The sequence below is a fragment of the Stegostoma tigrinum genome, chromosome 1 (genome assembly GCF_030684315.1).
Source record: "Stegostoma tigrinum isolate sSteTig4 chromosome 1, sSteTig4.hap1, whole genome shotgun sequence".
Lineage (NCBI taxonomy): Eukaryota > Metazoa > Chordata > Chondrichthyes > Orectolobiformes > Stegostomatidae > Stegostoma > Stegostoma tigrinum.
In genome coordinates this window covers 4,722,784-4,747,968 of record NC_081354.1, presented here as the reverse complement: position 1 = coordinate 4,747,968, position 25,185 = coordinate 4,722,784, and the positions used below count along the sequence as shown (strand labels likewise).

Below are 25,185 nucleotides of genomic sequence, written 5' to 3'. Positions count from 1 at the left end.
TGATTGAGACGTATAAGATTATTAAGGGATTGGACACTCTAGAGGCAGGAAGCACATCTCCGCTGATGGGTGAGTCTAGAACCAGAGGACACAGTTTAAAAATAAGGGGTAGGCCATTTAGAACAGAGTTGAGGAAAAACTTCTTCACCCAGAGAGTGGTGGATATATCGAATGCTCTGCCCCAGAAGGCAGTGGAGGCCAAGTCTCTGGATACTTTCAAGGAAGAGATAGACAGAGCTCTTAAAGATAGTGGAATCAAGGGTTATGGGGATAAGGCAGGAACAGGATACTGATTGTGGATGATCTGCCATGATCATAATGAATGGTGGTGCTGGCTCAAAGGGCCGAATGGCCTACTTCAGCACCTATTGTCTATTGTCTAATTTAAGGAAGGATCTAACTGCAGTGGAGGCTGTGGAGATGATAACTGGAATATTCGAGTTGTTATAATGAAGAAAAATTGGGCAGGCTAGGCTTGTTTCTCCTGGAGTTTATAAGGGGAAGGCGTGACATGTTTGAGGTGTGTCAGATCGTCAACAGCCTTGTCAATAGGTGGAATTTTTTTTTAAATATCCTGAAGAACTGTGGATGCAAATCAAAAACAAAAATAGAAATTACTGGAAAAACCGCAGATCAGGCAGCATCTGTGAAGACAAAGCAGAGTTAATGTTTTGAGTCCGATGACCCTTTTCAGAACAGTTGCTGAGTTTTTCCAGCAATTTCTGTTTTTGAAGGTGGAAGAGATGTTTTCTCCTGGGAGTCGGTCCAGAATCAGGGGGTACAGTTTTAAAATGAGGGGTCACCCCCTCAGGGCAGTGACATGACTTGTTTTCTCAGACGGTCGTACAAATTTGAGGGTCTCTGCTTCAGAAGTCAGTGGAGACAACATCATCAAATATTTTTAAGACAGAGGTAGATAGATTCTTAAATAAAACAAAGAACTGCAGATGCTGGGCATCAGAAACAAACGCAGAAATTGCTGGAGAAACTCAACAGGTCTGGCAGTATCTGTGGACAGAAAACAGTTAACGTTTCAAGTCCAGGGACCCTTCTTTAGACAAGGTGTCTGAAGAGTCTGATGCTGAGTTTCTCCAGCTTTGTGTGAATAGATTCTTGACAAGCAGGCGAATCATAGTTTATTGGGGTAGATGACAATGTGGAATTTCAAACTCCATTAGATCAGCCTGAAACAAAAACAGACGATGCTGGAAAAGTTCAGCAGATCTGGCAGCATCTGTGAAGAGAAATCAGAGTTAACATTTCGGGTCCAGTGACCCTTCCTCAGAACTCAGATCAGCCACAACCTTTAAATAGTGGAGCAGCTCGAGACGCCAAATGGGATACTTGTGCTCTTTAAAACGTTCATACATTCCTTTATTACTTGCTAGGTTCTGCATTACATTCAGAGTACCCGTCTCTCTTAATTTTACTTCCAGTCTGTAGGTACATTTTTCCAGAAGTCAATCTAGTTGCAAACCCTGTTAAGGCCCTGTTGCAGCACCTCTGCTGAATGGAACCAATTTAATTATTTTTCCTTACCTCTGCCATGCCAGGTCATTCCTGTAAAGCTGAGGGCTACATGCTTACACTCTCACTAGCCTCATTTCTGAAAGTCACGTGGATCCCTACCCATCCTTTTTGTTAACATTATTGCCTCACCAGAGCAAACAAAACCGGGCTGTCAGAGTTTCCCCAGAATCCCTCTGTTAAGAATATTTGGAGTACTTACAAACTTCAACAAGAAGGTGTTCTCTCGCAGAGCCCCAATACATCCTGCAAATCCCAGAATGAACATCACACCTCCAACCACCAGGAATAGCCAGACCGGATCAAGGCCACCCAGGTCTGTGATTGATGAAATATTGGACAAGACACCCTTTAAAAAAAAAGTTAAATACACAGCTCAAACAATGCTGTAAATGCAATTGAAAAAAATTATAACCTCAATCTTTCTCGTTCAATATCTATTTAGGAGATATCAACTGCAACCTGAACTGAAGTAGTATCTTACATAAAATGCATTATAAACAGGAGTCACAGAGTCATACAGCATGAAAACAGACCCTTCCCTCCAAACAGTCTATGCCAAACGTAATCCCAAACTAAATTAGTCCCACCTACCTGTTCCTGGCCCATATCCCGCCAAACCTTTCCTATTCATGTATTTATCTAAATGCCTTTTAAATGTTGTAATTGTTGTCACATCCACCATTTCCTGAAGTAAAAGGTGGCACGGTGGCTCAGTGGTTAGCAGTGCTGCCTCACAGCACCAGGGACCCGGGTTTGATTCCACCCTTGGGCGACTGTCTGCATTGAGTTTGCACATTCTCCCCATGTTTGTGTGGGTTTCCTCCGGGTGCTCCAGTTTCCTCCCACAATCCAAAGATGTGCAGGGTCAGGTGGATTGGCCACGCTAAATTGCCCATAATGTTCAGGGGTGTGTCGATTAGGTGGGTGGTAGGGGGTTGGGTATGGGTGGGATTTTCTAGGGGTCAGTATGGACTTGTTGGGCCAAAGGGCCTGTTTCCACTCTGTAGGGATTCTATGATTCTAAGTTAATTCCACAAACAAATCACCCGCTATGTAAAAAAAGTGTCCATTGTCTTTTTTAAATCTCTCTCCTCTCACCTTAAAAATGAATCCCCTAGTCTTGAAATCTCCCATCGTCGGGAAAAGACAATTACTGTCAACTCTAGCGAGTTTTGAGAAGATTTGTAGCTCAGGTTGAGGTTCTGGATGTGAGTTTGCTCGCTGAGCTGGAAGGTTCGTTTTCAGACGTTTTGTCACCATTCTAGGTAACATCATCAGTGAGCCTCCGACGAAGCGCTGCTGTTATGTCCTGCTTTCTATTTATCTGGTTAGGTTTCCTTGGGTTGGTGATGTCATTTCCTGTTCTTTTTCTCAGGGGATGGTACATTGGCTCCAAGTCAATGTGTTTGTTGATGGAATGTTCTAGAACATTATTCCAACGAGCCACCACACACTGCAGCACAGAGGAACTATGCACAGCAGAGGAAAATCACCTATACAGTGTATTCAAAAAACATGGGTACCCTATGAACACAGTCCGCCGATTTCTCAGCAACAAACCCAAACAAACAGACAAAACGGGTTCAGAAACCATAACCAATCTCCCCTACATCAAAGACATTTCCGAAATGACTGCCTGACTACTCGAACCCCTTGGCATCAGGGTAGCCCACAAACCCACCAACACAGCTAATGAACTTAAAAGACCCTATACAGACAACAAATAAAACAAACGTCATCTACAAAATACCTTGCAAGAACTGTGACAAACACTACATTGGACAAACAGGCAGGAAGCTAGCCACCAGGATACATGAACATCAACTAGCCACAAAACGACATGACCCACTATCACTCGTATCCTTACATACAAATAAGGAAGGACACCACTTTGATTGGGACAACACATCCATCCTAGGACAAGCCAAACAGAGACATGCACGAGAATTCCTAGAAGCATGGCATTCCAACCGGAATTCCATCAACAAACACATTGATTTGGAGCCAATCTACCATCCTCTGAGAAAAAGAACAGGAAATGACATCACCAACCCAAGGAAACCTAACCAGATAAATAGAAAGCGGGACATAACACCAGCGCTTCGTTGGAGGCTCACTGATGATGTTACCTAGAACGGTGACGAAACATCTGAAAACTAACCTTCCAGCTCAGCGAGCAAACTCACATCCAGAACTATCAACTCTATCTATATACCTCATTATTTTAAAAATTTATATCAGGTTTCCTCTCGACCTTTTACGTTCCAGTGAAAGAAGTCCCAGCCTATCCAGCCTTTCTTTATAACTCAAACCTTCCATACCTGGCAACATCCCAGTAAATCTCTTCTGAACCCTCTCCAGCTTTCATAGAAACATTGGAGGTAGGAGCAGGTGGCCATTCAGTCCTTCAAGCCTGTTCCGCCATTCTTCATGTTCATGGCGGATCATCCAACTCAATGACCCAATCCTGCTTCCTCCCCAAAACATTTGATCCCATTTACCACAAGTGCTATATCTAGTCACCTCTTGATCATATTCAATGTTCACCACTCTTTGGGTGAAAAAATATCTCCCGTCTCCGTCCTAAACGGTCTACCCCAAATCCTCAAACTATGACGCTTGGGTCTGAACACACCCACCAATGAGAATATCCTCCCTGCATCTACCCTGTCAAGTCCTGTTACAATTTTGTAAGTCTCTACGAGATTCCCCTCTTGTTCGTCTGAACTGAAAACAATCCTAAACTAGTCAAGCTCTCCTCATAGATCTGTCCCAACGTGCCCAAAATCAGCCTAGCAAACATTCGCTGCACTCTCTTGAGAACAAGGGCATCCTTCCTCAGAAAAAGAGACCAAAACTGCACACAATATTCCAGGCCTCACCAAGACCCTCTATAACTGCAACAACACATCCCTGCTCCTGTACTCGAAACCTCTCGCAATGAAGGTCAACATACCATTTACCTTCTTTACCGCCTGCTGCACCTGTAGGCTTATCTTCAGCGACTGGTGCACAAGGACACACAGGTCCCGCTGCACACTCCTCTCTCCCAATTTGCAGCCATTCATGTAGTAATCTGCCTTCTTGTTTTTGCTTCCAAAGTGAATAACCTCACACTTATCCAAATTATACTGCATCAGCCTTTGATTTACCCACTCACCCAACCTGTCCAGATCATGCTAAAGGATCCTCCTTGCAGTTCACACTCTCACCCAACTTGGTATCATCTGCAAACTTTGAGATGTTAGATTTTGTTCCCTTATCAAAAACAGTAATATATGTTGTGAATAGCTGGGGTCCCAGCACCAATCCCTGTGTCACCCCACTTTTTACAGCTTACCAATTTGAAAAGGACCTATTAATTCCTAACCTTTGTTTCTTCTGCCAACCAGTTTTCTATCCATCTCAATACACTTCCCCCAATCCACTACATTTCAATCTTGCACAATAATCTCTTATGTGGGGCTTTGTTAAATGCTTTCTGAAAGTCCAAATATACCACATTGACTGGTTCCTCCTTGTCAACTCTACTAGTTACATCTTCATAGAATTCCAACAAATTTGTCAAGCATGATCTCCCCATGCTGATTCGGTCAGATCCTGCCACTGCTTTCTAGGTGCTCTGCTATAAAGTCCTTGATAATTAATAGATAATATCCATACTTTAACTGGGCGGTCCTGTACAACCTCAATACAACGTCCCAACTCCATTTCTCAAAGGACTGCACAATTAAAGCAAGCATGCCAAATACTTTTTTAATCACCCTGCCTATGTGGAATGCAAATTTAAAGAATTATGTATGTGAACTCCTTGGACCCTCTGTTCTACAGCACTACTCAAAGCTCTTACATTAATTGTATAAGTCCTACCACCCTTGTTTGTTGTACCAAAATGCAATACCTCACATTTATCCAGACTGAACTCTGCCATTTTTCAACCTATTCACCCATTTGATCAAGATCCCTTTGTTGTCTTAGAAAATCTTCTTCACGGTCAACTATCCCACTAACTTTGGCATCATCCACAAACTTACTAACCTTGCCTTCAATATTCACATTCAAATCATTTATGTAAATGACAAAAGGAAGATTACCCAGAACTGCTCCCTGTGAAACACCGCTGGTCATAGGTTTCCAGTCTGAAAAGCAACCCTCCACTATAACTCTGCTCCTGCCATCAAGCAAAAGCAATGATAACTTATCTAGTTGTATATTAAATTCCAGAATTGTGCTACAACACTCATGAGTTTACATTTGGCAGGCACCAAAATGTTGCAATGCTCAATCTTTAAGTTCCAATAAAAAAATGAATAACTATGGCTAACCTGCACACAAGGATGCAAAAAAATCTGGCAAGCCCAGTTCAACCTACTCTGAGGTATGTGAGTGAGCCAAGATGCCACTGATAATGCTTTACCAACAATATAACCTGGATTCAGCTAAATGGACCCAGAGGAACCAGCTGACTAGCTATTAAGTGACAGACAAGCTGCCTCTTGTACAGCTGACTGATTCATTAAACCGATGAGGCTTCAAAAACTGAATTGAGCTTACTTAGATTTATTAATGGCACAGTTCACGCAACAATTATGACCACATACTGAGACTGTAGTAAATCAGTCGTGGTTAATATATGCCAAAGATCAGTCCTGTCAAGTCAAACGCGTGGACTGCACTTGGTTTAATGTGTACACTTCTGAACTGTGTACAATGAGAGGACATAGAGGCACACAGAACGTGCAAAAAGTACTTGCAAGGGCGCTATCAGAATTGAGTGCTAAATCTACCAGAATACATTGAAATGGCTGGGGCTTCTGAGAGAGAATTGATAGAAAGAAATGTTTGCCACAGTCATGGAGTCAAGAATGAGGGAATGTGAATGGAAGTAAATCAAAGGTGTGTGGGGCTTTGTTTTCCCAAATGTAGACGGTTGAGTGAGTGTAGAATATAACGATATATTTATATAGCATAAATAAAGGTCCTAAGGGGTTTCACAGGTAAATTTATAAAATAAAGTACAACATTGAGTGAAAAAATGGCAGACCTTAGGATCAAAAGTGGTGCTTTTCAAATTTTGTGATACCATTTCATGACTCAAAGATCATTATGGGTCCTTGGCAGGGGTGGGGAGGGACGTGGTGGTGGAAATGTAAACGGGTAGGGGAAGCTGGAGGGGTGGGATGAGCAGGGAATGAGACCAGTGACAGGTCGATCTGAATGGAGGTTCAGCTGCAATCCTACTGAATGGTGTGAAGCAGGCTCTAGGACCAAAGAGTCCACTCCTGTTCCTAATACTTATGGTTTTACAGGTGTTAAAGTGGGACTGTGGCTGTTATAATTCAGTCAGCACTCCACGTTGGTCATTGCTACCTTCACAAGTTCGTGACCCCAAGATTTCAGCTCACAACACCATTGGGTCCTGACACCTACATTAGGAAGTCTAACTTAAAGCTTATTCCAAGAGGTAAATTGTAAGGGATGTGTTAAAGACGGGAAATAAAGAATTAGAATTAAGTTTATTGTCATGTGTACTCAAGTATAAATGTACAGGAGTACAGTGAAAAGTTTACGATGTTGCTCTTCACAGTGCCATCTTAAGCATAAAGTGCCTTGGGACAAATCTTAGATACAAAAGAGAAATACAGGAAAAAAAGTTACATTGCCTCAGTGATTCACAGCATAAGTTAGAAAATAAGAAATAAAGTTAAAAGGATAAACATTACAGTCAGATAAGCAGATTACAGATAAACTCTGCATTGCAGTAGATCAGGGAATTTCACACATGGTCTGACCAGACGCACAGACATGCAGGGAGTGTGTTCCAGAGCTTAGGGTCTAGGCAGCTGAGGAATAGGTAAGAGAGGGTCAGCAGAAGTTGGGAATGTCAGAATTTGAGGAATGTGGATATCTTGGATGGCGGCAGGACTGGAGGAGTTATCAGAGATTGGGAGGGAGATGGCCCCCAGAGTTATTTGGAAACAAGGATGAGGATATTTAAGACATTGTTTGCTGGGCCTCAGTGTAGGTCAGTGAGTTTGGGGGAGGGGGGGTGGCAAAGCAGCATACACTTGGCATTGATTCAAAAAAATCTCATCAACACTGAAAGAAAGGGTCAGCTGGCATCTGAAGGAACATCAGAGGAAGAAACAACCGAGCTAAACACAAGGCTGGGATATGGGATTAGGGTCATTGGTCATGTTTTAGAATAAACAATAGACAGACTTGTTTATTCATTAAACCAATCCTATTTAAAGTACAATCCTCATGAAGGTAAAAGTGAGATTGTGATTTCACTATCTAATGGATAATCATATTGGATGCACTTCCAGAACAACTAAAAAGGAGCCATGACATGAAGGTGCCCCTGTTGTACTAGGATGGACAATGTCGGAATTCACACGACACCAGGTTATAGTTCAACAGGTGAAATGACTTTACCTGACAAAGGAGCAGGGCTCTGAAAGTTTGTGGTTCCAAATATAACCTGGCATTGTGTGACCTCTGGATTAAAAAGGAATTGAGGGATCGAGTTCCAGAACCAAGAGGTTATGGTGAAGCTGTACAAAACTCTGGTGCGGCCGCACTTGGAGTATTGTGTACAGTTCTGGTCACCGCATTATAAGAAGGATGTGGAAGCTTTGGAAAGGGTGCAGAGGAGATTTACTAGGATGTTGCCTGGTATGGAGGGAAGGTCTTACGAGGAAAGGCTGAGGGACTTGAGGCTGTTTTCATTAGAGGGAAGAAGGTTGAGAGGTGACTTAATTGAAACATATAAAATAATCAGAGGGTTAGATAGGGTGGATAGGGAGAGCCTTTTTCCTAGGATGGTGACGGCGAGCACGAGGGGGCATAGCTTTAAATTGAGGGGTGAAAGATATAGGACAGAAGTCAGAGGTAGTTTCTTTACTCGGAGAGTAGTAAGGGAATGGAACGCTTTGCCTGCAATGGTAGTAGATTCGCCAACTTTAGGTACATTTAAGTTGTCATTGGATAAGCATATGGACGTACATGGAATAGTGTAAGTTAGATGGGCTTGAGATTGGTATGACAGGTCGGCACAACATCGAGGGCCGAAGGGCCTGTAATGTTCTATGTTCTATGAATTGGAGGAGGTAAAGCGTTGGGGAGGTGGTGAAAGAGTACAAAACAAAACTCAACATTGTACCAGGGTTGTGATCTGAGATAATGGGAACTGCAGATGCTCGAGAATCCAAGATAACAAAGTGTGAAGCTGGATGAACACAGCAGGCCAAGCAGGATCTCAGGAGCACAAAAGCTGACGTTTCCAGCCTAGATCCTTCATCAGAAAAGGGGGATGGGGAGAGGGTTCTGAAATAAATAGGGAGAGGGGGGGGAGGCAGACCAAAGTTGCATAGAGGAGAAGATAGGTGGAGAGGAGAGTATAGGTAGTGAGGTGGGGAAGGGGATAGGTCAGTCCAGGGAGGATGGACAGGTCAAGGAGGCGGGATGAAGTTAGTAGGTGGGAAATGGAGGTGCAGCTTGAAGTGGGAGGAGGGGATAGGTGAGAGGAAGAACAGGTTAGGCAGGCGGGGACGCGCTGGACTGGTTTTGGGATGCAGCGGGGGGAAGGGGGTGAGCTGGGCTGGTTTTGGGATGCAGTGGGGGAAGGGGAGATTTTGAAGCTGGTGAAGTCCACATTGATACCATTGGGCTGCAGGGTTCCCAAGCGGAATATGAGTTGCTGTGCCCGCAACCTTTGGGTGGCATCACTGTGGCACTGCAGGAGGCCCATGATGGACATGTCGTCTAAGGAATGGGAGGGGGAGTTAAAATGGTTCGCAACTGGGGGGTGCAGTTGTTTGTTGCGAACCGAGCGGAAGTGTTCTGCAAAGCCGACCCCAAGCCTCCGCTTGGTTTCCCCAATGTAAAGGAAGCCACACCGGGTACAGTGGATACAGTACATCATATTGGCAGATGTGCAGGTGAACATCTGCTTAATATGAAAAGTCATCTTGGGGCCTGGGATGGGGGTGAGGGAGGAGGTGTGGGGGTAAGTGTAGCACATCCTGCGGTTGCAGGGGAAGATGCCGGGTGTGGTGGGGTTGGAGGGGAGTGTGGAGCGGACAAGGGAATCACGGAGAGAGTGGTCTCTCCAGAAGGCAGACAAGGGTGGGGATGGAAAAATGTCTTGAGTGGTGGGGTCGGATTGTAGGTGGCAGAAATGTCGGAGGATGATGCGTTGTATCCGAAGGTTGGTGGGGGATTCTCTTAGGGCGGTTATTGCGGGGGCAGGGTGTGAGGGACGTGTTGCGGGAAATGCAGGAGACACGGTCAAGGGCGTTCTCGACCACTGCCGGTGCGGGGGGGGTTGCGGTCCTTGAAGAACGCAGACATCTGGGATGTGTGGGAGTGGAATGCCTCCCCCTGGGAGCAGATGCAGCGGAGGCGAAGGAATTAGGAATAGGGGATGGAAGTTTTACAGGAGGGTGGGTGGGAGGAGGTGTATTCTAGGTAGCTGTGGGAGTCAGTGCCTTGAAATGGACATCAGTTTCTAGCTATTGTACCAGGGTTCTTACTTGCTATGGGAAGAACAAATTTGAATTTAAATAGCCCTTTTCACAACCTCAGGACATCCCACCATTCTTTACTTCTTAACTTCTGTTTTCAGGCAGTGTCAATGTTGGAAATATAGTGGGAGCCAATTTGTGCCTTGTGAACTCTGGCATAAAGCAATACGCTAATGATCAGGTAACCTGTTTTAATGATGTTGGCACTATAAGGATATGAGCTTTCCTCTGACCAACAGCTGCTGTGTTCTAAGACATCAGGGAGGAAGCTGGTCAAACCCATGTTTCAAAAACACTTCAGCTTACAACCAAACTTCACAAGCAGCCATTCATCAAAATCTGGTGCCTTTCCAAATGTGCACATTGCATACAGCCATGAGTAAAACCACAGATTCTATCTGACTGTAGTGCATGGATAAGGTACATATAAACCTGCACCATCATCATCTCTCTTTACACACAACTCTCAAAATCGAAAACACACTTTTGGGGTCAACCTTATTGCCTTAAATGCCTCCTATTCTTTGTAGTTTCTGGCATTCTTTCTCTCCAGCTCCTCCCAGCTACAACCTGATCTATAATGGTGAGCTGTTGTAGCATCGAAAACATGGCAGATTTGCGCACAACAAAACCTCACAAAAAGTAAGCTGGTCATGACCCGATAATTTAATTGCATTCCCATCCACTCCCATAACCACCTTGCTTTTCTTCTAAGGGGCATTTAATCTTGCTCTAAGAGGACAGACAGCGCCTTGGTTTTACGTATTAACTTCCAAGAGTGCTTATTGTCAAGTGGTGCCTCGACTCTGCCCAATAACTTGCAATATTTACCCCTCAATCAACATCACAAAAATAGATGATCTGGTCGTTATTACTTCCATGTTTATGAGAGCGTGCTGCCCACAAAGTGGCAGCTATGTTTCCTGCATTACAACAGTGACTATAACTCAAAGTACATCTCTGGCTGTTGGGCACATCCAGTAAATCGAGAGACATATACAAGACAAAAATATAGGAGTGCAAGTCTGTCCTTTCGTTTCCAAAGTTCTGAAAATGAGTTTCCTGCAAGCTTGCTTGTAACTATTTTTTAGAAATGCAAAACAATCAGTAAATTCCTGATGACAAATTCTGCAGCCTGTTAACAAGCCCAGAAATGAGTGGCATCACGAGTACTCAGCACTCTGTGACTTTGACAGATAGGCATATGGTCAATGTTGAAACAATCCAGCGCATTATTAATCACTTGGTATTTATTTCATCAGATAACCATCTACCACCCACTCCCAATCCTCCGCATCTCACTGTAACAAAGGGCCTGTTTGTCATTTTTTTGGAACCAATTGTATGTGTATTTAAGAATATTTCTGACTATATTCTTTATTCATTTAAGCTCTGCATCGCAAGGCTCCAGTCATGACCTACAGGACTCAGTAAAAACCAATGATACAGAATTATAAATTAATACAGCAGAGATGGAGGACATTCAGCCTAATGCTAGCTCTTTGAAAGAGCTAGCCACTCCTTCTTCAGATGTCAGTCAAAGAGATGGCATCAAACACAGAATTTATAAGCAAGAGATCACAAAGGGGCATATTACTGATGCAAATGTGTTGAACAAATCTAATGTGGCTGTTAAATCTGTGCTTCGTTAGAAAAGATTAATGTGCAACTGATAAAATCTTTAGTTATCTCCAGGCAGTGACCTGAAAGAAATTCTGGGATTTGCCTATTAGTCCTTTCTAACTGATTTAACAGCCATCTTAGGTTTGTTCAACATATTGGCATCAGTTCTGTGAGTCTTTGATCTTTTGCTTATAAATTCTGTGTCTGAAGGCACGTCTCTCACTGGCACCTGAAGAAGGAGCAAGACTCTGAAACCTTGTGTCTTTAAGTAACCCTGATGGACTATAACCTGGTGTCATGTGATTTTTGATCTTGCCCACTCCAGTCCAACAAGCGCACCTCCACATCATATTTTAGGCCAAACACTACCTGTTCTCTCCCTGTAGCACAGCAAATTTCACCACTTCAAGAATAGGGCTTCGAGGGTGGCACGGTGGCTCAGTGATTAGCACTGCTGCCTCACAGCGCCACAGAACAGGATTCGATTCCAGCCTGGGGCGACCGTCTGTGTGGAGTTTGCACATTCTCCCTGTGTCTGCATGGGTTTCCTCCCACGGTCCAAACATGCACAGGCTAGGTGGATTGGGCATGCTAAATTATCCATAGTGCCCAGGAATGTGTAGGTTGGTGGGTTAACCATGGGAAATGCAGGGTTACAGGAACAGGGTAGGGGGTGAGTCTGGGCAGGAAGCTCTTTGAAGGGTTGGTATGGACATGTTGGGCCAAATGGCCTGTTTCCACACTGTAGGGATTCTATGATATATCCAATTCCCTTTTGAAAATTATTGAGAATATTTGTCTAGAAACATACCATTCAGTCTAACTGCTCTCTGATGGTGAGAGATAGTAGGAACTGCAGATGCTGGAGAATCTGAGATAACAAGGTGTACAGCTGGATGAACACAGCTGGCCAAGCAACAGAGGAGCAGGAAAGCTGATGAGAAGGGTCTAGGCCCGAAACGACAGCTATCCTGATGCTCTGATGCTGCTTGGCCAGCTGTGTTCATCCAGTTCTACACCTTGCTCTCGGAAGGCGTTTGCCATCCATGTTGTCCCTCCTACACCACTTCCGCCGCCTTCATTTCACACACAAACATACAAACAACATGCAGGGATACAGTACTCAGCCAGAATCTGCTCTGCCATTGAACAAGATTCTAGCTGGTCTAAATTGTAACCTGAACTCCATACTCCCACCTATCCCCAATATACCTTCTATCCTCTTGTTTACCAAGACGCTACCCAACCCTGCCTTACAAATATTCCATCAACTTTTCAGGAAGAGTGTTCAGAAAATCCACAACCCGTGGAGTAAAAAATCTCTGTAATCTAACAGGTAACACTTTTTTTTTAAAAGCAGTGACCCATAGTTCTAAATTTCCTCACAAGAAGAATCATCCTCTTGCTTACATCCTGTCAAGACCCTTCAGGATTTTAGGATTTTATATGCTACAATCAAGACACCTCTTATTCTTCCAAACTCCAAACTGGATACAAGCTAAGCCTGAAACAGCATAAGCCAATGCACCAATTCCAGATATTCATCTACTTAATCCACTATGAACTGCTTCCAATGCATCTACATTTTTCTTTAGATAAAAAGAGACCAATACAGTACAGAGTACAATATGAAATAAAAACCAAAAGAACTGCAGATGCTGTAAATCAGAAACAAAAACAGGAATTGCTGGAAAAGCTCAGCAGGTCTGGCAGCAACTGAGGAGAGAAATCAGAGTTAACGTTTCATGTCCAGTGACCCATCCACAGAACTGGAAGGATCACTGGACCCAAAACATGAACTCTGATTTCACTCCACAGATACTGCCAGACCTATTGAGCTTTTCCAGCAGTTTTCTGTTCTTGTTACTGCAGACAGCATTTTAGATGTGGTCTCTCTGAGTCCTGTGCAGCTGAAGTGTAATCTCCCTACTTTTATATTGAATTCCCCTTGCAACGATTGATAAAATTCAGTAAGTTTTCCAAATTACTCGCTGTACCTCCACTCTAGCTTCATACAATTCATTCATGAGGACACCCAGATCCCTCCGCAAATACACTAAACGCTTCTTTTGCATTTTTCCTGCCAAAATGGACATTTCCACATTGCACACCATTTGCCAAATCATTGCCACTCAGGCGATCTGTATATCTTTGTGCAGGCTCCCTGCGTCCTCCTCACAATTTACTTTCCTAACTACCTTTCTGTCAGAAATCACATGACACCAGGTTATAGTCCAACAGGTTTATTTGAAAACACAAGCTTTCGGCTGATTTCTGACCTTGTCCACTCCAATCCAATACCAGCACCACTGCATCATATCTTTGTATCATGAATAAATTAACACCAAATCCTCAGTCCCTGCATCCAAGTCAATTATATAAATTGCAAACCATTAAGGCCTCAGAACTGAATCCTGTGGCGCAGCACACATTTCGTCCTCTGAACACAAATGTCCATCTCTTTATCCTTCCTTTAGCTTCATCCCAAATGCATCTACATTCTTCAAATTAACTTTATTTCTTGTCCCAAGTTCTCTATTCTCACCACTATCTGGGTAAAGATATTCCTCCTGAATTTCACATCCAACAGAAGGTAATGGCCTAGTGGCTTTATTGCTGGATTGTTAATGCAGAGACCTGGGTAGTGTTCTGGAGACCCATGTTCGAATCCCACCATGGTAGACGGTGGAATTTGAATTCAATAACTATGTGGAATTATGAGTCCAATGATGACCATGAATCCATTGTCAATTGTCAGAAAAATCTCTGGTTCACTGATGACTTTAGAGAAAGGGACTGCAATCCTTACCTAGTCTGGACTACATGTGACTCCAGACCCACAGAACGTGGTTGACTCCTAAGTGTTCTCTGAGCAATTAGGGAAGGGCAATAAATGCTGCCTGGTCAGAGGTGTCCTCATCCAGTGAATGAATAAAAAAAAAAATTATGAGCAACAATCCTGTACTTACAGACCCAACTTTTTGCCTCAAGTGTTCTCTTTATCCAGCCTATCAAACTTGCATTATTTTAAAAGACAAATGTATAAACCTCTTCCCAAAGGAACACCCCCACCTGCCTGCCCTTTTCTAGAGTAGAGAACCCACAGGCTGTTCAGATTTTTGATAGTTAAAATCTCTCAGTTCTAACATCATCCTTCTAAATCCTCCTTGTGTCTCTCCAGTTTTTCCATGTCCTTCAATTTAATGTCTTCCTTCCAACAATTGAATAAGGTTCAAAAGCAAGCTTTGTTCCTTGCACTGGATTCTACCCCTCGGGTTATGACGTAAAGCTCAGAGTCAGGGTTGTCAGGAACCGCAGCATGCTTTACTTCAAACGCCCCTTACTTCTTTCTTTCTCTCTCCCCAACCACCCACTGTCATTATTACCCTGAGCTCACTCTACCTACGACCCTATCCTTTCTCATCATTCCCTTTCCCTTTCCCCTTCCCCTGTCAGTCCTGCCTCTTAACACTTGTCCTGTCTCCCATCGCCTCCCCCACTTTTTTCACCTCATCCCCTCTCCTATCTCCTCACTCCCTCCACTCATCCCCTTACTCCCTCCCTTATTCTCCCATACCCTCAGCCCAAACAGGAATATTTTCCACTGGAGACATTTCATAAATTGTATGGGCAAAGGAAGCCTGGGGCTATTTTGTGCAATGCCATAAATGGTGTTTGTGCATACAGACTGCCTTACCTTTTCACTCCATGCCCACAAACCGATCCCTAGAAAGGCCACTCCCAAAAACTGCAAAATAGGAAACAAAGAAAATGTTAACACTTTGGAAGATTAAGTTTTATTCATAGCCTTTAGGCTTACAAAGTCACTGAGGCATATTGTATAGTAGGTTGGAATGTTTGAGACAAAGTATTTGATGTAGTTCTCTGCTAGTGGCAGTCAGGGAGGGTCTGGTTTGGATCCAGAAGAAGTGGTATAACCATAAAGGTAGAGCATTCGAGGCTGAAGTCAGGAATTCTTCTATACCCACTGCCCCTGCACTGCGCCCCCACCCCATCCCCAACTAAAGCTCAGTTGAAAATTTCAATACTGACAATAGTAGGTTGTTGTAAGGCAAGAATATCAAAGATCAAACCAAGGTAAATCCACAGAGCTGAGCTACTAAATCAATCATAATCTAACTGAATAATCCTACGAAATTAAGAGTGATTTTATTTTTGTTGTGTGCCGAGCGTTGAAGGACCAGTCTCTCCCCCATCTGAGCTTTTTCAACATGACGTGATGTTCCGTGTGAAGGCTTTAGAACCCTGGAGCAATCTTGCAATGATGTCACAGAGCTGCCCCTCACTGGACACAAATAGCACAGGGGTTAAGGAAGATGTGAGAAACACGTGGAGAGCTTGGCAGAAGCCTGAAGGCTAACCATGTGACTGTAGGAAACATGTAGAGAAGTATTGGGTATGTACCAACTAGCATTAGGCAGTCAAGTTTATGGAATTATCTTTCAATAGTGTTACAATAAGGTCAAACACTGCTGAATTTCTGAATACCAAGTATTGTAGCATTTTGTCCTTACATGTAATGGACATTGTTATAAAGAAATTAGAAAATAATGCACAGCCCTGGTGGAAAGCAGGGGAGTGGGACTAATTAGCTCCTTCAAAGATCTAATGCAGGCACAGTAAATCAAGTGGCTTCTGACTATGCAATATAATTCTGTAATGATGGCATTCAATAGGATTCAGAAATCCTTTCTTTGCCGCAGATAGACCTTCCAATAGCTCTTATTCAGACCAACAAAAAAAAAGACCCTAGCTTCTCAAATCCAATCCACAGTGAGCAAGTGAGACCACGATTTACAGTTTTCCACTATCTAGAAAATCTACTGATATGTCTTCAAACTATAGTAACAACACTGTAACAGCTCACTGAAAAGACAGAACCAAGTCTGTTATATTTAAAATATACTACGCAGCAACGTATCTTTTGTCTTATTTCACATCGTTGTGCATGTTAATTGAGGCTTTCAATTTGCAAAGAGTCACCCCATCATATTGTTGAATGCAATGGGTCATAAATTATTTAACTCACAGGCAAGCAGATAAATTCTTTCAGCTGCAGAATATCCCCAGAAGACACCCCCAACTTGCACCTCAAGTAGATTTGGAAAAAATTTACAGCTGTTGCACAAAACTCAGAGTCAATACATTACACATATACATCATTGGATTTGAATGTACAGAAGGAGAGCCTTTGCAACAAACTGTATTGTAACACAGAGACTTGTGAGTAAGGAATAAAAATGCTTTGGTGTGTCCTGGGGGTTCAATTAAACTTTTAGGTTATCCAAAACCATGCTGTCCATATGCTAACTCCCACCAGGTCCTATTCATTGATCATTCCCTGTGGTCATTCTATTGGCTCCTGGACAAGTAACGTCTTAGTTATGAGGTTTACAACTTTATTTTTAAATTCCTCCATGGTCTCATGCTCCCTCCACCGCCCCCCCTCCCCCCCCCCCCTCACCTCCCTAACTCTGGAAACTCCTCCAGCCCTACAGCAGTCCAAGATCCCTCCCTCCTCTAGTTCTGGCCTCTTGAGAATTCCGGATTATCATCACTCCACTCCTCACAATCATGCCTTCAGCTCCCAAGGCCCCAAGCTCTGAAATTCTCTTCACAGCCCTCTATATCTTGTTTGTTTAGACAGATGTTTAACCAGTAACGCATTGAAGGGTTACAGAGAGCGGGCAGGAAAGTGATGTGGAGTGGAGAGAAGAGAAAGTCATCTCACCCCATCACTACTCTCCTTTCTCATGACGTGCTTATCAACGTTTGTCCTAATGTATCTGGCTTCCAGCATTTGCAGCCCTTTCTGTCTCCTGTGTATCTAAGTTATTTGCCTCATCCACTCTCCGTTCCACTTTCTCACCATCTTAATACTGAACTTCCACCTAAATTCTCATCTGGATTTATTGATGCCCAGCTCATATTTAGTTTTGTCCTCCAATGTTCCCCACGTCTACCCTGTCAAATTATCTAATAACGCCAAATTGCCCTCGTCTTTCCAAGGAAAGAGTTCTAGCCTGGCTCAATGGTCATCCAACACTGAAAGCCCTCTGTTGTGCATGGCTGCCTCTGAAGCAGTTAACAAAACCAGCAACCTGTACGCAATCAGAAACAAAAACTACAAGATTAAAAGGATTAAATCAAGGACACGGTGCATATACTAGATTATTGTTCTTCAAATATAGGAGTGAACTAATCCCAGTCTTCAAGGTAATTGAAGAATGCGACAGGGTAAAGAGAGAGAAACAGGTTTCTCTAGGAGTCCCACCGGGGTTGGGCTGGGTTGCAGTGAACTGGTAGGGTCCTGAAGGACCTTGCATTACCTTACCTAGGAGTGTAATTCTACAGCTTGTTTTAAAAAAATTGTCCTTTTTGATCATAGTTAAAACAGCAAGTGTTGGCTGAACGGTATACAATGGAAGCAGCAACTGAGATCTGACTCTTAGAGTCAACCTAGATTAATAGCATCTAACAATATCTTGCATTTGAATGGCACCTTGAACACAGTAAAAGACCACAAGATGCTCCATGACTTAACAAACTCTGGCACCGAGCCTTGTAAGGTGGCATTTGAGTCAAGGACTTTCGGGAGTAATCGCTTGGGCTCCTCAACCCAAAATGCAGCATATTAACAGGTAACCAGTGTAACACTCATGATGCAGACCGTTCTACAAAGTATTGTGCTCCTTAAGCAGAGAAAGGATGCGAATATAAAGGCTGTCATCAATAAATAAGAATTGCATAATACGAGTGATGTTTCAGTCAGTTTGCAAAGGGAACTCAAAGTTCAATCCATAACATTTCAACTGTAATCAAGGCTAGAGACAGTACGGTACACAACTGGAAAATACTCCAATTGTACAGTTTAGTTCTGATTATTATCATTTAACTTTCTGTACACACACAAGTTTATTTCTTTTGGCAAATGAAACATTAATAAAGATGGAACATATTAAAAACAAACAGTGATAAATTATCTAAGTAACAACGCAGAACTGGACAGTATGGGAACTATGGTTGCATCTTTTAAAGAATACCATGAACATGAGTTTTGGCACACTCTCGAGTCCCTTCACATATTCTGGAGCATGAAGAGCTGCAAACTTTACAAGGAGCAGACTTAATTCTGCAACATGAATGAACATGGGACTAGTGACTGACAGGCAGGCGCTCGAGATTTCAGCATGGAATTCAGACTGATACTCCCAGTGCAGCACTGAGGAAGCAGGGCACCGTAAAGGGACCTGTTCTCTGGATGAGAAACTAAACTGAGACACACAGCTTCTCATGTGGATACCACGACACTGTTTGAAGAACAGGGGTGTCTTTCATAGCCCAGATTTGTGTATCATCAATTCTGAGCATTTGTGTACACAAGCAACCAGCAAAGCTGTTACACACGGACAGTGATATTACTGTGTCCAAGCATATGCAATGTCTGTACACAGCGCAAAAATTTTGCACCAAGGCAGACATAGGTCAGCCTCAACCATCTGAACTCCAACAAGGCTTTTGGTAATTAAACATTAGTTAAAACAAAAGTCGAAGTCAGTAAATGTATGCAAACTTAAATAAATCACCACAAAAATGCCTCAAGTTACTATCTGGAGATAGCTATACCAATTAAATCGAAAAGGCCGCACATGGCAGAGGTAAAATTAACATTATAAAAATAGGGTAGGAGCAAATTACAGCAATCTGTAGTGAAAACAAAAAATGCTGGAGATCACAACGGGTCAGGCAGCATCCACGCAGAGACAGCAAGCTAACGTTGATCTAGATGACTCCTCTGAGCTCTGGTGTTTTCCGAGCTGCCCCGCAGAGAGTGACATTTTCAGTGCAGATTGGGTTGGTAGGCAGCAGCTGTATCCTCCTACTCACTGGCAACCTGACTGCTTCTCAAAGGTTGCCAGCAAGATTCTGACAGATCAACATCCATCTGTTCCTGCCGCTGATCCACAACTAGCTGCAATAGGGGCAAAATGAACCATAACATTTTAAAATGATATCAAGTGCAGCTTCTAAAATAAAATTGCTTCATTCCTTAAAATTTCCAAAAATGTCAGCAGCTGCACATTCTTTAAAACGTCCAGAGCCACACTGACAAGGCAGCTGGTTTCTGCAAACTGACGACAGAAGGAATGTGTGTTTGTGTACTGTTTTCTCACAGGGCTCTGTGTGGCATAGCAGTAGTGCCCCGGCGTCTGAGCCAAAATGTCCAGGTTCAAGTCCCACACACTTCACAGGTATGTCATATCATCTCTGAACAGGTTGATTATCAATGCTTTTCATAACATTGGAGCACAGTAGCAGAGAAAATAAGGACAGGAGTAGGCCATTCTGCCCTTCGAGCCTGCTCCACCTTCAATATAACCAAATTGGATCATCCAACACAGTCCCTTGATTCCACTTAAATAAGGTGACTAATATTGTGCACAATATTCCAAATGCCATCTTACCAACATTCCGTATGACTGAAGCATAACCTCCCAATTTTTGTATTTCATTCTGCTTGAGATAAATGATAACACTCTATTTTGCTTTCCTCATCCCTTTCTTTACCTACATTCTCAACTTGTGTGATTCACATACTGGGACACCCAGGTCTCTCTCTCATCTCAAAGCTCAGCAATTTCTCACCATTTAGATTATACGTTTCTTATTGATTCTTCCCGTCAAAATGGACAATTTCACATTTTCCTGCAATATACTCTGTCACACCTTTGCCAACTCAATGGGCCTGGCTATATCCCTTGGTGACCTATTGATGTGCTCTTTGTAACCTACTTTCCTAGTTATCACTGTGTCATCAGAAATCTCAGCAAACATAAAGTTGGCCCCCTCATCCAAATCACTTATCCAAGTTGTAAAGGTTAATAATTGGTGATCAAACCCTGTGCAAAGATACACATGGTCGACTGGATCAGTAGACACAAACTGTTTATAAGGGACACTAGGTCCACCATTGGGAGAAAACTGGGAGAATGTTTGGAGTAGATGTTACCTTCTCAAATGCAGTTTGTCATAAGGCAACGTTTCCTGCACTGCTTTTGATTGAAGCTTCTGTACTCAGTGTTTACCAAGAGATATTTCTAAATTGGTATTACCTCCAGTAACATCTTGGGGCCACAGTCTCAAAATAAGGGGGAGCAGATTTAGGACTGAGTTGAGGGGGAACTTCTTCACCCAAAGGGCTGTGAATCTGTGGAATTCCCTGCCCAGTGAAGCATTTGAGGCTACCTCATTGAAAGTTTTTAAGGCAAAGATAGATGGATTTTTGAGCAGTAAAGGAATTAAGGATTACAGTGAGCGGGCAGGTAAGTGAGCGGAGTCCATGAAAACATCAGCCATGATTTTGTTGAATGGCACAGTCAGGGCCAGATGGTCTACTCCTGCTCCTATTTCTTCTGTTTTAACATGGGAATCTTACAGTGCAGTGGGTAGTACCCCTGCTTCTGAATCAGAAGCTCTGTGCTCAAATATCACTTGTTGGCCAAGGGAGGCTAGTTTATAATACAGACATCAGGCTCAATACCAGCCTGGAACGCTTGCAACACACTCCAATGGAGGGTAACAACAGGTGGTGATTTCTGGTCAACTACACAATAGAAATAATGTGAGCCTTTACTCTTACTAACCACAGCTTCCGAGTACAGCATGCATGTGCAGATTGCTACATCAGCTCAGACTTCAAATGAACTGTAACACACGCAGATACTAAATAGTATTTATTTTTTATGAAACAAAAAGGTTTCACTTTCACATCTTACTTTTAAAATCTTCTAAACAGTTATGTTCCTGATCCAATCAGTGATGGGACTTTGGGGAGTGCCGCATTTCGTGAACTTTTTCAAACGAGCATTCATTCAGTAATGCAAGAATAAACTTTATTTCACATTTCTAACTCTATTTCAAGCCTCCTGATTGTCATACTGATGTGGTTAAAAAAGTTGCAGGGTCCTGAAGTTCAGGTTTACATTAAATACTGTTCACACATTGCAATAGCCTCTTCAAATAACTGGTTCCTGTGGGCACACTCTAACATTAGTAATGTGCACTCAATCCGAAACTACCAATATGAACCCCATTGGTAAGAAGCCAAAGTGATTCAAGGAACTGTCAATAGTAAGTTATCCAGTCTGAAGCATGGCATATCTTAAAGAAACCTGTTTCCCATTCTCCCAAAGTCGCAATACTGCCAGACCTGCTGCGTTTCTCCAGCAATTGCTATTTTTGTTTGAGATTGTCAGCATCTGCAATTCCTCATTTTATTACTCCCAAGGTGGATTTCTCTCATAGTCCCCAGATCCGATACTTCCTCAAGCCTCCATTGGGTGCACATATTGTTTGCTTGCAAACCAAAATCAAAGTGTCTTTGAGACATACCTCATTACATCAATAACATTTGCACAAATAAATTATATCATTATTCTACATCTGAAGTTATAGGCTCAGGAACAGGCTTGAGGGATGGAATTGTTTCTTCTAGTTCCTGTGTTACCGGATTCACCCATCATCCATGTGCTCGCTGAACTACATGAGGGGCTAGTTTAACAAAACAACAAATTCAAAACCCTCCTGTTTATTTCCAAATCCATCTGTCACCACACCCTTCCCTATTGCTGTTATCTCCTCGACACCACAAGCTTTTGAGATCTCTGCCCCTTCAGTCCTGTTCTCCTGTGCAGTCCTGATAGAGTCATAGAGCACAGAAACAGACTTCAATACAACCAATCCATGCCAAAATTAACCCCAAATAAACAAATCCCACCTGCCGACTCCTGGCCTGTATCCCTCCAAACATTTCCTGATGTTGCCTGCACCACAGTATTCTGGAATTACCTTCCCAAGCTCTTTTTTTTTAAGGCTGTCCATCACAAACATTCTTAAAGCCTGCCTGTGACTGACATTTTGTTCACACATCAAAAGCGCCTCACGAGAGCATGGTCGCAGGTTAAAGACCGGGTTTGGAATGGAAGTTTGTCTACAGCAGGCAGTAATGGGGGCTTCTGTGTCTTAGAGCTCATTGACTAGGATCTGGATGGGGGTGCTGTGCAGGTCAGAGGCCCAGGCCAGCAGCAGTAATGGGAGTCCGAGTGTTATTTTCTCGCTCCTGCCTGTGGGTAATCAGATGTGACCAAGGCATGCCTTCAGCTACAATTCCCCAGTAGGAATACCTGCTAGCATGATCTGTGTTCACAATGGAACAGTAGCCACTTGGTTTAGGTGCCAGGTAGACGCAAGCAAACTCATTCCCATGGTTCCACATTCTAAGTTCAGTAACCATTAAAAGCAACAAAGTGTGGTCCATTGCTTGGAGAACGGAATTAAAAAGCACAGGCATTATATTAAACTTGTGTAGAGCCATGACTAGACTATGCTTGAGATACTCTGCATAGTTGGGCTCTTCATTTTATAAACAGGTATAAATGCACTAAACAAAGTGCAAGAAGTGTTAGAAAGACAATACAAGAACCAAGTGGTTTGCTCATCAAGGAAGTCTGAAGAGAATGGGTCTCCCTACTCTAGAAAAGGGCGTATGGGGGTGTCATGTTAAAAATTATAAATAGACACAATGTTTGGGAGATGTAAAAGACTTGGGTCCACAAACATAAATAAATGCCAATAGAGAACACATGAGAAACCTCTTCACCCAGAGAGTACTACCACAAAAAGAGTAGCTTGATGCAAATAGAACAAATGCAGTAAAGGAGAAGCAGGCTAGGTTTTATTTTAAAGGCTGAATGGCCTTTTTTCTGTGAGCGTATCTATTACGTAACAGGCTGAGACTCACACTTCCCTCTGAGAATACTGTATTACCTGAAGGCAGAGATTGCACTCAAATTTTAAAAAGGTAAATGGTTAGTCTTTGAAAAGATGTTGCCAGCAGCCATTTGGTGAACCACATACAGTTCAGCCCAGTTTCTGACTAATAAAGCAAAATTTCTGCACTACGTTACAGCATAATGCAGGAACAACCCATGTGTCCATGGTTTAGTGACGCGTTCATCATAAAATTTCACGAAGTGAACTGGTGAGAAAGCTGAGTGTCATCTAAACTCAAGTACGAGACTTGCTCTAGCCACTTTATTCATTTTAGGATTAGGATGGTTGATGAGAGGGTTGAGGGGCTTTTGGGAGGAAGGCCACATGTCCGGAATTCCAGACCTACAAGGGCCGAAGCAACTGAAGGTACAGCATTACCAGTGGGGGCTTTTTAAAATGAGAATACACAGGAGTCCAGAGTTGGAGGAGGGTAGAGGACACTGAAGGAGTTTTCAGAGTTAGGAAGAGCGAAACCATAAAATTACTGGGGAAAAAAAAGGATGAGAATTGTAATATTGAGACACTGCTTGACCAGGAGCCACTGCAGGTCAAAATCACTGGGACAAAAGGTGAATAGGACTTAACGAGAGTCACACAGGAGAGTCTGGATGACCACACGTTTGAGGAGGATGGAATGTGGGAGACCAGTGAGGGGAGCTCTAGGACAGTCTTGCGTGGAGTTGATGAGTGAACAGTTGAGGGTTACAGTAATAGTTGAGCTTGTTTAGGAAGGGCAGTCATCATAGGCAGAAAATCAGGATAAGAGAGTTGGTGGCTCATAAAGTCCCATAAGTATTGGGACTACAACTGCTTGTGCTGTACATTAACCATCCAGATGAAGGAATTGAAGATATTGTTGCTAAGTTTGCAGATGCCACAAAGATAGGTGGAGAGACAGGTAATGTTGAGGAAGCAGGGAGGCTGCAGAAGAACATAGACAAGCAAGGAGAGTGGACAAAGAAGTGGCAGATGGAATACAATGTGGGAAAGCGTGAGGCCATGCACCTTGACAGGAAGAACAAAAGCATAGACTCTTTGGTAAACAGTAAAGGCTTCAGAAATCTGAAGCACAAAGAAACTGGGGAGTCCTAGTTCAGCATTGTTTTAAGGTTAACATGCAGGTTCAGTTGGCAGGTAGGAAGGCAAATATAATGTTAGCATTCATTTTGAAAAGGTAGAATACAAGAGCAAGATGTACTGCGGAAGCTAAATGAAGCACTAATCAGACTGCACTTGGAATATTTTTTGGGTTATGGACCCTGTATCTAAGAAAAGATGGACCGACCTTAGAGGGGATCCGGGGAGGTTTACAAGAATTACCCCAGGGATGAAGGGCTTGTTGTACCAGGAGTAGTTGAGGACTCTGGGTCTGTACTCAATGGAGTTTAGAAGGACGAGGGGGTATCAGATTGAAACTTAGAATAGTGAGAGGCCTGAATAGAGCGGACATGGAGAAGATGCCTCCACTAGTAGGAGAGACGAGGACCCAAAGATAAGGCTTCAAAGTGAAGGGATGATGCTGAGAACAGAGATGAGGAAGAATTTCTTCAGCCCAACGATGATGAATCTGTGGAACGCACTGCTAGAGAGGGCTGTGAGGAACAAACCTTTGAGTGTCTTTAAGACAGAGATAGATAGGTTCTTGATTTGA

The 25,185-nt window shown here is 43.0% G+C and overlaps 1 protein-coding gene across 1 annotated transcript in view; it reads right to left on the bottom strand.

Moving 5' to 3' along the window:
* Positions 1 to 25,185, bottom strand: part of LOC125455972 (tetraspanin-5) — an 85,245-nt gene that overhangs the window by 19,019 nt on the left and 41,041 nt on the right. The window contains exons 2-3 of the mRNA XM_048538597.1: positions 15,379 to 15,429; positions 1,730 to 1,876 (exon numbers count right to left, since the gene is read on the bottom strand). Of these exons, the coding sequence (XP_048394554.1) occupies positions 1,730 to 1,876; positions 15,379 to 15,429 (198 nt within the window). The remainder of the gene's footprint in view (positions 1 to 1,729; positions 1,877 to 15,378; positions 15,430 to 25,185) is intronic.